The sequence below is a fragment of the Solanum dulcamara genome, chromosome 4 (genome assembly GCF_947179165.1).
Source record: "Solanum dulcamara chromosome 4, daSolDulc1.2, whole genome shotgun sequence".
NCBI lineage: Eukaryota > Viridiplantae > Streptophyta > Magnoliopsida > Solanales > Solanaceae > Solanum > Solanum dulcamara.
Genome location: NC_077240.1, coordinates 17,189,473 through 17,203,553, shown reverse-complemented (window position 1 = coordinate 17,203,553; position 14,081 = coordinate 17,189,473). Strand labels below are relative to the sequence as shown.

General features: G+C 29.5%; 1 protein-coding gene across 1 annotated transcript; it reads left to right on the top strand.

Annotated features, from left to right (window-relative positions):
- The first annotated feature begins 2,150 nt into the window (after positions 1-2,150).
- Positions 2,151-3,156, top strand: LOC129884773 (auxin-responsive protein SAUR36-like). The gene has a single exon (XM_055959055.1). It carries the CDS (start codon positions 2,442-2,444, stop codon positions 2,928-2,930), a length of 489 nt encoding a protein of 162 aa, XP_055815030.1. The 5' UTR covers positions 2,151-2,441; the 3' UTR covers positions 2,931-3,156.
- The last annotated feature ends 10,925 nt before the right edge of the window (positions 3,157-14,081 follow it).

Below are 14,081 nucleotides of genomic sequence, written 5' to 3'. Positions count from 1 at the left end.
AGTAAAGCATGCAAGTGAAATAAAAATATTAAAGATTTACAACAAGATATACAACAATGGAAATTTCTAAAATAGTATAGTTTACTTTTTTTGGTGAGTTTCTCTAACTGACAACCATCGCTATGAGCATCGTGATGATACAACGTCTAACCCACGTTGCCATAGCATCTTATACCTTGTCAAGGTATAGGACAAGAAAACTGAACTTACAGATCCATATCTAATCCCTTATCAGGGATTGGGTGAGGAGCCGTCCGAACCAAGTACGATCCTATCTACGTTAGCGGCGCAATTTATGGGGTTTGAGTTATCTGAACTCTTACCCAAATCAATATTCAATACTACTTTCAAAACATGCATTAATGTTGATCATAATAATATTTGTGCTGAGTAAATACTCAAAAGTACTTCTTTATCATATACTAAACTTTATTTTATCTAACTAAAACTTATTTTAAAATAATTTATCCTCTCTTTAAAATAGTCATGCTTTTTCTCAATACAAAATAATGCATTTGGGGCCATTCAAGTTTCCTTAAAACTCTTCTCAAACGATAATGCAAAATACTTAAACTTACTTTAATTCTAAAATCAATGTATGAAAATAATTATGCAAAAGTTCCCAATAATTCTGATTTATAAGGTTCATGTGAGGAAGTAAACATGAACAACAATTCAAGAAGTAGAAATACATGAAAAAACATATTCTCAAAGATAATATTTGAAATTCAATGATAAGGAAACCAAAACACATTTAGAACTCAAGAGACTTATTCTGAAAATCGTAGGTTTAAATTATACTAACTGAATTTAGATGTACGGTGTGAGGACGAATTTCGTCCAACACTATGAATAGGCTTACATACCTTAGTGATAAATCTTGAAGAAAAATCTTGGAAGATGAATCATAGCCTTGGTGTTTCTTGAAGTTCATGAGCGTGGAAATTTAGGAGTCAATGAGAAGGTTTAATTCTCAAAAAACTGATTTCATACACGTTTAAGAATATTCAGATAACTCTCCAAAAGTTTTTAGAACAAAAATACCCTAAAAATAAATTATAAGAGCCGGAGGTCGAAATCTTATTGAAGTGGACAGTGAGGTCCGTTTTTTCTCTGTATCACGGAGCGTTTGTCAGATTAAAGCGTTTCTAATAGATTAACCATAATTTTTTATTCCGAACTTAAATTGGTGTAAATTTAAAAGCTTTGAAAAAAAGTCTCGAAGACCTTTTATTTTGATAGATTATGAACCACCTAATCGGCTCGGTGAAAAAATCTAAATCCACACATGCATAAAAGTTTAACTAAGATAGAATTAAAAGCGAAAGATAGAGCAACTTTAAGGATTCAAAGTTGAAACTGCCAATTGCGTCACTTCCCCTATTTGCTGAAGCAAAACGCCCGCACACTTATTACGTATCCTCACCTTATTGGTCCTCTTTCAATGCAAATCGATCTTTAATTTGCCTTTAATAATTCGTATAAAAATTCACATTTAATTTTCTTCAGCTTCTTTATTCCCTGCATATTGCATACATAAGCCCTCCAACTTTGAAAAAAAAAAAACGATAACGTGACTGCGGCGTTCACCAGAATGCATAACCTCCCAAATGAAAATTAAACACGCAATCTTTCAAATACTTCATCTTACTCATTACTATTCTTCATATTTGACTTGATAAATCATATAAAGTAATTAATGAAATAATAAAAAATAATTTTAGTATATTTATTTTTATATAATAAATTTAATATTTTAAAAATAAATTAAAATATAACTAATAATAAAAGTAAATTAGACAATGAGTAATACATTATCTTTTTATATTTCAATCTAGACAAGTGAAAATAGATTTATTTATTTTTGTATAAAGAATAAGTAAAATGAACGAATAAAATATATTACTTGTCGTTTTATACATATAAGAGAGGATAATTTTTTTTATATTTTTTTAAAATTAATTACTTAATTAATGAATAAATAAAAGTGAACATATGTAGTTCACAAATAAAAAGTGTTCAAAAGTTACATGTTTTCCGTAGTATACGTACATGTACTATTTTCTTATTTTATTTTTAGTTACAATTAGCCGCAGATTCGCCCAATTCAATGTCAAGTGGAATTACTCTATATAAAATGACGCCCTCCTTCACTTCTTCATATCTCTAATTCACACACTCTACATCTTCTTCTTCAATTTCGTCCTCTAATTTTCTTTTAAATCTCCACTAAATATCTTTTTTCTGATGAAAAAATCAAATTGTAATAGCCATGTTCAATATACCAATTTCTCTTTCTGAATTTTTTCTTAACCTATTTAGGTTAGCTATGTCCATAGCTGATCCCTGGCCTTTTTCTTGAAACCCCATCACTCACACAAAAAAAAAGTCTTCTTATTTAATTTTTTTCAGCTTTTCCTGGTACATAAATTTATAAAAAGATGCGCAGGTTCCGAGGTTTTGTTCTCAAACACCGGGTCACTACAATTTTCCGATGCGTGTTCCGGCGACGGAGATCGGCGGCGAGGTACCGCCGGCTGGACCCACTTCCGTGTTGGGGTACTAATTCAATTTCTAGGTTCTTGAGCTGGACCCACCGTCTCAAGACGAGAGCCAAGGCTGCTATTTGCAGCAAGTCCCATTATTCCGGGTCGGGTAGGGGTTACATGCATGTCGGGCAAGATTCGATTCGGGAGGAAAGTGTAACGGTGCCGAAAGGTCACTTGGCGGTTTATGTGGGTCAGAAAGACGGTGATTATAAACGGGTTTTGGTTCCTGTAATATATATAAATCACCCTTTGTTTAGTGAGTTGTTGAGAGAGGCTGAAGAAGAATTCGGGTTCAATCACCCGGGTGGTATAACGATTCCTTGTCGGATCTCGGAGTTTGAGCGTGTCCAGACCCGGATCCAACAGGGTCGGGTCGGGTAACCCCGAAAGGTGTGAACCCAAGTGGTGATATTATTTGATGATGACGATAATTATTCCAGAGACGGTTGGAGGAGTTGTTTTAAGGGAATTTTGTAGTTTTTTTAAATCCTTTTTGTTTTTGTTTTTTGTCTTTTTTAATTTTATTTTCGGAGGTTTCATTTGTTATGTAAGAATAGTTTGTTAATGTACAGTTAGTTATATAGGAAACTTCCGATCTCTTTCTGTGTCTTTGGCTTTTCTTGACCATTTTGATTTTTGCCTTTAAAACTGATATTTCTTTCCGTATTTGTGTTTATCTTCTTTTCTTTTTTTCTTCTACTTCTGCCTTAGTAGAGTATTTAGTAAAACAATTTCAAGTATAACAATTAACAACTACAACTCGCAAAAAAATAGTGTGTTGGCATATCTTATAGGGTGAATGAAGTTTTTTTCGATACAAACAATTTTAAGTGTAGGTAAACATCATTCAGTAACATTAATGGCTTGTGAATTTTGAGGAGAATGGCCAACTTTTTTACCAACGCTCATTAACTTGATGTAAGTAATCCTCATGCTTGATTTTTTGTTTATTATATTTAAAATAAATATTTAGTTTTTTAATTGACATTTTTAGTATATTAAGATATTTTTTATTTATTTATCGGTAACATTGATTATTTATTTTTAAATCATTTTTTTAGATCTAATTAAGACTATACATAAATTAATATTGATATTGTGGTAAAATATTTATATTAATTAGTGTTCTTAAGAAATTATCACTCAAAAAATGTAAATAAGGGGCAAAATAAAAGAAATTTTCAACAACTCTCTTAAAATTTGAGCAATTCACTTATTTTAAAATACGAAAAAAGGCCCACCAATTCACTTATTTTAAAATGGAGAGAGTAATTTAAATCGTATTTTTTACTATTGTCTTTTTGTTTATTTCCAAGTTAATGCAATTTATCTCCTAAAAATATAAAACATCATTAAAGAAAATGGCAAATATAAGAACAATTTAAATATTTATGTTAAACTTTAAACAATTAAATTATTTTGAATAATAAAAAAAGTACAAAAATTAACGTGAAATAGAGAGAGTATTAAATTAGAAAGATAATAGCGCATGGAGGGAGTATTAAATTAGGACATTTGCTATAGTTATACTAGTCCAGCTGTTCAGATGGAAAATTATTTCTTTTTTAATGTATTTTAAGAAGTTTTACAATTGCAACATTGAGAAAGACAGTTTTCGAAACTCCAAGCCTCATTTCCCCATGAAATGGGAAAGGAAAGGGGTGCATACAAGAAAATGATTTTTATTGAAAATGTTTTTTCAAATTATGTACAGTTTTCAACATTTTATAGTTATCTGTCTGTCAAAGTCGGCATGCACGTAGATATTTTTCTGGTCACTTGTATTATTCAATTCACTGCTTCTATGATAAGTCATATTGTATACTGTGAGTTTACTAAAATGAAGAAGAATAATTTAGGAAAACGTTACTCACACTTGGTGCATATTAAGTGTAGGAAGAGTATAATTAAAAGCAAATTGAAGTGATTTAATTAGTTGTGTTAATGAAAATTTAAGGCCAGATTTAAAGAAATAGGGAAGGAAATTTCCAATTTTACATTTCATTATACTTTGGATTCATTTATATCCGTTCCCATTAATAGAGTTCAAGTTTAAAGTAAGTGAACGCTACATGTTAAAATAGTTTGAAAAAAAAATAATTTTAATGTGATAGAAAATAAATTAGAGTCACAAATAAAATATGAAGAAACATAATTTTATTGATAAATAGTGCGGGTACAAATCTGTTTATTTTCTTGATTCTTCTTTTTGAATTTCTCCGTAATTCGAGGACCATTAATGGCTTATTTTTCAAATTAGAATGATTTATATTTGATCTCCATCGTAATTCAAGACCGTTAGTGTCATATTTCTCGAACTAGCTTAGATGATTTGAAGTTGATCTCCATGAAAAGATTTGTGGATCTTCTTGAAGTATTTGATTATCAAGAAGAGTTTGACATATTCTGATCTTTTGATGAATATTTCATGAATTTGTTGAAAATTTTAAAATGTCTTTTCAAGGGAATATAATACATTTTATATAGGCATATATTAAGATGTAGGGTAGAGTAGCCTCCATGAAATCTATACTGAAATAAAACTTATCTTGTAGTGTCCTATAAAATTTCAATGTCTACAAATATATTTGTTGGTATAAAATTAGACCCAAAACATATAATAGATGACAAAATTACTCAATTTCATAAAGTACTTAATTAGTACATGTATAAATTTGATGCTTTTCTGGAAAGAAAACATTTATGGTAAATTAAGAAAAGAGCCTAACGAGTAACGCCGTTCCTCTCGTAAGCTTCTTCATCTCGTTATTCTTTAGTTCTTTCGTTTAAGTTCAAATAAGGAAAATAATTATTTTTTTCATTTAACGTTACATGCCGCTAAATACTTGTTATTATATAGTTATTATTAAGAGATAAAAAGTGATTAAAAAAAACATATATAATGCATTTAATGTAATGCATGTTTTGACAAAAGTTTTCCACCTTTTTTTTCCAAAAAAAAAAACAAACATTACTCTCTCCATATTAGCGAGAAATACACCTCTTCCATTTCATACATAAAAATGTGTCATTCACATGTTACACGTGGTTTTTTTTAACTGATGTGGCATATATATATATATATATATATATAAAAAAATTAAAAAGAGAGAAATATTAAAAAACACTCCCGAAATTAGCGTGTTTTTAAGCCTGCCATTAATTTAGGGACGAAACCAATAATATGCGCCAAGTTCGGGGGTGTTTTTGATAATTCTATGAAAAAATAAGATTGATGTGACATTTTTAAACTTTTCACGCGCTTAAATAAATTGTAGGCACATGCTATGCCACATGGCACAGGAGGGGTGTATTTAAGCTTAATTCGTCAAATTGAGTGGTATTTTTAAGCTTGTGAATAATTCAGGAATGAAACTAATAATCCGCGCCAAATTCAGAGATATTTTTGATACTTCTCTCCTCCATATTATGAACGTATAGAATATTTCTACGTAGACAAATTGCATTTTCATAAGAAAGGCCGGAATGTATTCATTATAAAATAGAACGCGTTGTCTGAAATTTGTGGTCGTCTTTTCCTATGTGAAATGTTGGAATATATCAATTTTATACTAATTAATGATATTTTTGAAATTTGACCCATTTTATTAGATGAAGAAAAAGTCAAATAAAATATATAAGAAGAAGAGTATTTGCCGTCAAGGAGTTCATCTCCACAAGTGTCGTTTTCCGCAATAGTGGGAGAATCTACATATATTCTGAACAATTGACAAATTTATGTAAAGCGAAACTTCACTTGGCTACCTTTGATTGTTGATACTGTCAAATACTACAACGTTTTATTTTACCGCATGTTAACTTAACGTAGTCTTTAAATTAATTTTATTAATAATATTTTAAACTCTAAATTTAATTATTATTACTTTAGATAATTATCTAATATTAAAAGTAGTACGAAAAAAAATATTAAACTCTTTTAATTTACTAAAATTGACAACTAGGGAGTAATACCTCCATCAAAACTAGATTGGACGAGTTAAGATAGGTGTGGTCCTCCATTAGGCAAGTGGAGCATAAAGTTTACCTCTTTTTTAGATTCTTTTTCCAAAAGGTTTATGTACATTAATGTTCTTGAAATTCTTGGAGGCCACGTGTATTGTCCTAGTCCATAATACTCATTCCATATCTTGCTTTTTAACAAATCAAATCAAGTTTACCCCAATAAATGATCTAAATAGCAACAGCAGAGATAAAGAACTAATTTAAATAAGGGAAATAATTCATACACTTAATAATTACGACGCACCCAATCTTCACGTGTCTTTAACTAACTTGGCTACGTATCTTGCATATTTTTACCCTGTACAATATGAATTATAGGTAATACTTAAACAGAAAGTTCGTAAGTAGTCAGACCATTTAAGGTCTAATATATATATGCAGAGAATTTTCTTTATAAAAGGAAGACAGAATAGTTGGACCGTGGACGATCTCAGTGTGAAAATAAGATTGTGTTACAAATTACAATAAGTAAAAGAAAAGTCTTGTGGGTGTGGGAGTTTGACAATCCTTGCATGAAAAAGATGGTGAAGGAAAATTTTTATCCAAGTACGTAGAATGGCGGAGACCAAAATTTTCTCATATGAGCAAAATTAATTGAATATATATACTCCCTTCATTCTATATTACTTAGCGCATATCGACTAACACATTCTTTCAAAAAAAATAATTAGAAGTATATTTTATTTAACTAACCTTGTTAGCGATGATTTGAAACTTTAAAAATTTGCTTCTACTAATATTATTTTACGTAGTTATTTAATACTAAGATACTTTATCTGTTTCAAAATGAGTAACGTTTTTAGTTTGGACACACCCCTTAGAAAAACTAAAGCTTAGAAGGTGAGATGTATTTTTTACTAATTTACATTTAATAAATACCTTGAAAAAATTTAGTTCTTTGATAATGTAAAATTCCATTTATTTGATCAAAGAAACAAGAAGTCTAGTTTATAAGATTCTATTTAACTAGTGGATACCAAAACGGGTTATACCTCCACAAACGAAACACCCGGCCCATGTTAAATGTGAAACGGTAATTAGAGAAGAGAAACAACGTGGATTAACCTTAAATTTAGGCAAAAGTTCAGTTCCTAGGTAGATCGATCCTATATAGGTGCCATAACTAATCGCTATGAATTTCTAGGTATTTGAAATCCTTATGTTAGTCCCTATAAAATTCTAACGAGGGATTAAACTTTATTCCGGCATCAACATACTCCTTTCCGTTCATCTTTACTTGTCCATTATTGACTTTACACAATTCTTAAGAAACTATAAATAGAAGGGTAATTTTACCATATTACCCTTTGAACATAATAAATACAATGTCTTGAAAAATGTAATAGGAAAAAGACTATTAATTAATGATAAGGGTAAATTAGGAAATAAATGTAAATTATCTCTTGATTTCATAAATTAGACAAATATTGTTGGAAATCTATTTTTAGTATAGTAAACAAATAAAAAATGGATGAAGGGAGTAATAAAAAGAAAATATACAGCTTTTCACAAATTTCAAAAAAAAAGTAAAAAGGACAATTATTACAACAAAAACAACTTTTAGCGATAATAAATCTATATACATTAACAAAGAATGTTAAAATTTTTACCGCCATTAATTGATTGTCATTGAATTCAATGTCGCTATAGACTTTAGGGACATTTATAAAGAGTGCTAGTTGCCTCTAAAAATACATATTTAGCGACAATTAAGCTATTGTCGTTAATCAATTGCCGCTAAAGATTACTTTTTGGTATAGTGAGTATGAATTAGTTTGAAGGTGATCTTCTAAATGAGGGTTCTCAGGTTCGAAACCCCTTTTATGTTTTCTCGTTAAAGCTTGTTGCATGGATCTTAGTGAATTATCGTTTTTTTGTGTGATTTGCGATTTATGATTTATGATGTGAAGACATTATGCACAGCTGGACGATAGTGATCGCAAACTCCTTTGTAAAATAAATAATAATAATAAGGATTGTGCAACATGTCATAAACAAGATTATGACCTAGGGCATGAGAAATCTCCAAATGAATTATATCCTTGTGCAGGGGAGCCCTTAGTAATATTTTCATTTTCGCTAGTGGAACTTTTCAACTATCTTTTGGTTTAGCTATTATCATTATTGTTCTACTTGCAGGTAGAAGCAATGTAGGAATCAATCTTTTTTCACCAGGAGTTTTAAATTCTGTGCAATTAGCTTTAATTAGTAATTAACTTGAAAGACATATCGTCAGGTTAAGCTAGCTACATTAATACTTTGTAAAAACTCTTTATACTATTGGTGCTTACAACTTAATAAGTCTTTTGTTTTCCTTTTTAAGAATGTCAAATGATTAGAGCATGACTACCGGTAAGGAACGGCACTCATTGGTCATCATTCATAAGTCTAGAAATCCCACTTGATAAATGGTCCATATTTCATAATGCATGACCGCGTCTTATTGTTTCTTTTTGTTGGTGTTTTAATTTCTTGCTCAGTGTCAACTCGCGTATTGTAGGGGTCATTTCTAAAGACAATATTCTCAACAAAAGTTTTTTCAGTATTCTCAAGAATCAAAACCAAAAATTAATATTTAATTAAGAATGGAGAGATCTCTTGATCCAAATTTTATTGTTACTATAACTTTAACCTATAAATTGTTTTAGCTAAAACCAAATTGTTGAAAATTCTTCTCAATGTGTAGCTTAAAATAACACGTAATTGTCCCAAGAAAAAAAAAATACACACACATACTTTAGTGAAGTTTGATTTCTAGCCTGCTTGATCAAATTATTTTAAAATTTGCTTATTTTGCATTGGATATTAATTTGTCAGAAATATTTTTTTTTGGAGGGTACGTAGCAATTTTTATTTGATTAATTACTTTGAAAATCAATTTTATCGAAACATTAGATCAACAATATTTGTGTGACCAAGATTTTAAAAGTTCTTACATAAAAAAAAAATTAATTATTTAGTTATGACAAATAATTTTTGCTACTATTCAAAACACTTATTTCTGTCATAAACCTTCCTTTTCTTAAAAAAAAAAAGAAAAAAGGGGCCTTTTTAACTTCTTAGAAGTTTGGCCAAACATATTATTATTCACACTTTTGGATTCCCCTCTCTAATTTTATGTATTATTTCTTCCGTCTCTTTTTAGTTGTCATGTATATTAAAAATATTTGTTCAAAATAGTTGTTAATTTGAACAATCAAAAAAGAATTAATTATTTTTTTCCATTTTTATCCTTAACATTAATTATTCTATAATTAAGAGACACATATATAAATAAAAATTAAATAATTAATAAGGAGTAGTCAAACAACACTTCTAATTAATTTGTTCTTAAGAATTATGTCAAATCTTATCATGACAACTAAAAAGGGACGGAGGAACTATTTCACTTTTACTTTTTTTTATTAGTTCAAATAAATTTTTAATTTTAGTGATAATTCCTGCTATATGTTTTTCAGGAATTAACTATACTATTCATGGCCTTGATTCGTTTCGTTTTTTCACTTTGGATTTGTCATCAATAAGATAATTCTAGAGCTCTAGAAACTAGAAGATTCATAAAGTACCAAGACATGTTAATGAAGTTTTCAAAAAAGTAGGAAATGCAGATATACCAAGTCTAAATAGTTGAACTTACCGAACAACTCTAATATTTTTCTAATGTGAAAATTCATCAACTTAATTAATTAATTAGAAAGAATTAATTGCATTCGGCTGTTCTGACTGTTGACTTTCTAACCTCTCCTTCAATCGTTTAATAAATGCTTAATTAAGTTTTGACAAAAGTTCAAATTTGAAACTGATGGATCGATGTTACAATTTTTGAACTTAAATAATTGAAAGAGCAACAGGTTAAAACATGGCTTTCCTTACCATCCAAATTGAAAAAGAGAGACGAAATACTCAACTAATTTGAATAGATAATCTTAATTAAAGTGACTAGTACTTTAATTACACACACCTGATTTGAATAGATAATCTTACATGACATATCTGGAAATTTTTATAAATGTATTTTTGATCTTTAGAATACAAAAATTAAATATATTATATAACACTTCATACAGTTCCTGATTCAGATCCGATCTATTTCTATGTTCTTATTGCATAAAATTGTACGTTTGAGTAGGATTTGAAGTTTAAACCTCAAACTGCTTTTGAAACCAACTAAATTACTGAGACAACCTTTAGTCTTATGTTTAGGAAATTCAAAATTTATAAATAGACAAAAAAAAATTAAAAATAACTTTTATATTCAGTATATTTTTTTTGTTGAGTTGATTCAAGTGAACCCCCTCACGACCCCCTAGGGTGGAACATAAGTTCTCTAAGAAATTGGAGTCGAGTGGAGCATATATAAATTCATTAAGAAATCGAAGTCATGCTCGGACATAACTTATCAATTATTATAATACAAAATTATAAACATATGCTATGCAAAATAATTATTTGTTATAAGAGACATAAATTAAAGATCAACGCAAACTAGGGACAAAAATGCAATTGACCCAATTTTAGTCATTGTTATTCTCCATAGCTTAATGGGAGATTGGCCATGTAAAGTTTAGTCGGACATGACCCAAAGATAATGTCAATTTCAGCCCAATTGGACTCAAGCCCAAGCTGTTCACCAAACCAGACCCTAAGGGTAGGGTGTATATAAGTCGGTTTGATTTGGTTTTTTTATTAAAAAATAATCAAATCAATTATGTCGGTTTATTAAAACATATAAATCAAATCAATCTAATATCAATTTTTTTTATTTTGATTTTAGTCGATTCTTTCAATTTTCTCAATTATTTTCGATTTTTTTTACAATTACACTGTGATTGAAAAAATAGATCAAATTGAAGAGGTTGTTTCCTTGATCATGTGATCTAATGCCCCATTTGAAACTCTCAATTGAAAGTTGTTTACTTGATGGTGTGATTATATTGCTTAATGACATCTCAAGTACACTTGAATAAATAAAATCAAAAAAAAAGATGTACAATGTCATCTTCAAGACATTGTCTTAGAAAAACATATCAAAAATTCACAAAAAGACACAACACATGTCAATTTTTTTAGTCATATTACAAGCCCAAATATGAAATAATATATGTAAACATTGAAAGTTATAAACTACTTTAAAAAATTATTACAAAGCACATTATAATAAGGGAAAACTACACAAAATAGATCAATTGTGCAACTATTTACCCAAATTGGACCAAATCCAAACTATTTACCCTTAATAGACTCATGACCCAAACTATTTACCCTCTTGCCTCACTTTCTCTCTTTTAATTTCACTCATAACGTCAGCATCACTGTTTCTCTTTGATACCAGAGTATATTATACTATGATGGTATGAAGAAGGAATAAACTGCTTGATACCATCAGAGTATAATATACTTTGATCATATCAAGTAGTTTCGCTAAAACACTGTCTCTTCTATTTTGATACCATCAGAGTATATATATAATCTAATGGTATCAAATGTGTATTTATGCCGGTGCCCCTTCCCTTGTTCCTATTTGATACCATCAGAGTATAATATACTCTGTTGGTATCAAGAAGGAAGAGATATTGCTTCAGCGAAACTGTTTGACCCAGTGTTTGACCAGGTCACACCAATAATGATTGATTTATTTTTTTCAACGTCAAACCAACCATACCAAACCACAAGTCATTTTTTTTGTGGGTTTGACTTTGTCGGTTTGGCTTGGACACCCCTTCCTAAGAGTGTGGCCTAAATTATGGTAATTTTATCCAAATCCCATAATGTTAAGAATTAATTACATTATATCCCTACTCTTTTTCATATTACAAAAATCGTTTAAAATTTAAGAATTTCGAATACATCACTCAACGTTCTGATACATCACATTTTGATTTCGGATACACCACTCAACCTTCCGATACATCGCATTCCGGTTTCGAATACATCACTGAGCGCCTCGATACATTGCATCCCGATATATTACCTTCGTTGATACAAGACACACATGTCTCAATACATCGTTCAACGTTCCGATACATTACCTTTGTTGATACAAGACACACTTATCCGGATACATCGCGTCCCGATACATCGCCTAAGAGTGATGTATCCGAGAATATGTGAGAGTAGAGATATTTATAATTTTTTCAAATAGTAGGTAATTTTAGAGAATATAATAAAATAAGTTGTGTATTTAGGCCATTTTCCCTAAGTTATTGGACTTAGACTCTAATTTTTGTGGGTTATCTCAACTCTCTTACGGATTTGTATATAATTATTTACTAAAATCGCCAAAATTGATGTATACTTTTTAAATCACTAGGCGGAATGTGTAGGGCAAGTTTTTCAGTAATAAATAAAAATTAAACTTCAAAGAAAAGAGTACAAGCAAGGTAGGTTAGGTCTTACCTAACTAATTTTGATAAGGTAATGAACCTCTATTAGTAACAAGATGAAAAAACTAAAAACTTGAAAAAACTAGGTATTTCATGATCACAAAAACTTGATGTATACACATACAATTAATTGGCATTCACCAATTACAAATAGTAAAAAGATTTTTTTTTCTCCTTTAGTTAGTTGGTTTTATCATGATTTTCCCTTTTTTCAATGGTTAACCTTATGGGCTAGCCCAAGTTAATCCCATCAAGCTAGTAGGCTAACTGGAGCTGGAGTTGATCTCATTTTTAAACAGGCTGAAAAGAAATTGTAACCTCATTCAATTAGTGAGTTATGGTCTTATAGACCTAGCTCATTTAAGGACTATAACAATAGTAAGACGGGACTACATACAGGTTCCTATATAGAATCTATTCTAGGGAACAACTTAACCTGGAATAATCTAGAATCCACTTGCTAGGAGTCGCTTGGTTATCGAGATAGGATAGACGAGAATAATCTATGAAATTAATTAGCTTATCCGATCTCGCCTTTTATGTACAATAGTCAATCTCACAATTTTAATTTAAAATGATTATGAAAACTAATTAATATTCATAATCAAATGTGAGATAAAATAACTTCTCATTTCAATATAAAATAATTCTAAAAACTGATTAATATTCATTATCAAACACATGATAAAGTAATTTTTCATTTTATTTAGAAATTGGCTGCTCGTCGCATCAACCAAACAACCCCAAAGGTCCCTGTATAGGAAACAATTACACTAAGGTGCTTTGTTCAATATAGACTATAGTACTCATATTTTTATTTCTTTGTCTTATTTTACTTTTTTAGTTCGTTTTAAAATGAATATCTTTTTTTTTAGATAACTTTTTAATTTTAATTTTTCATATTATATATTTAAAATTATACGATTAAATAATATTTTAATATATTTTATATTTTTTAATTTAAGACTAGATGATTCAAAAAATTTCATTACTTTTTGAAATTCCACGTCAATTCAAAAATAATTAAATTAAAACGGAGGGAAGGAGTACTTAAAAAAGCATATCTGTAGTACTCGCCAATGTCTAGGATTGGCTTACAAAGAGGCCCAAAGATACCAAATGGGCA

What these genes read in the sequence shown, in the direction of transcription:
- LOC129884773 (XM_055959055.1), top strand. Translation starts at nt 2,442, where the DNA reads ATGCGCAGGTTCCGAGGTTTTGTTCTCAAACACCGGGTCACTACAATT.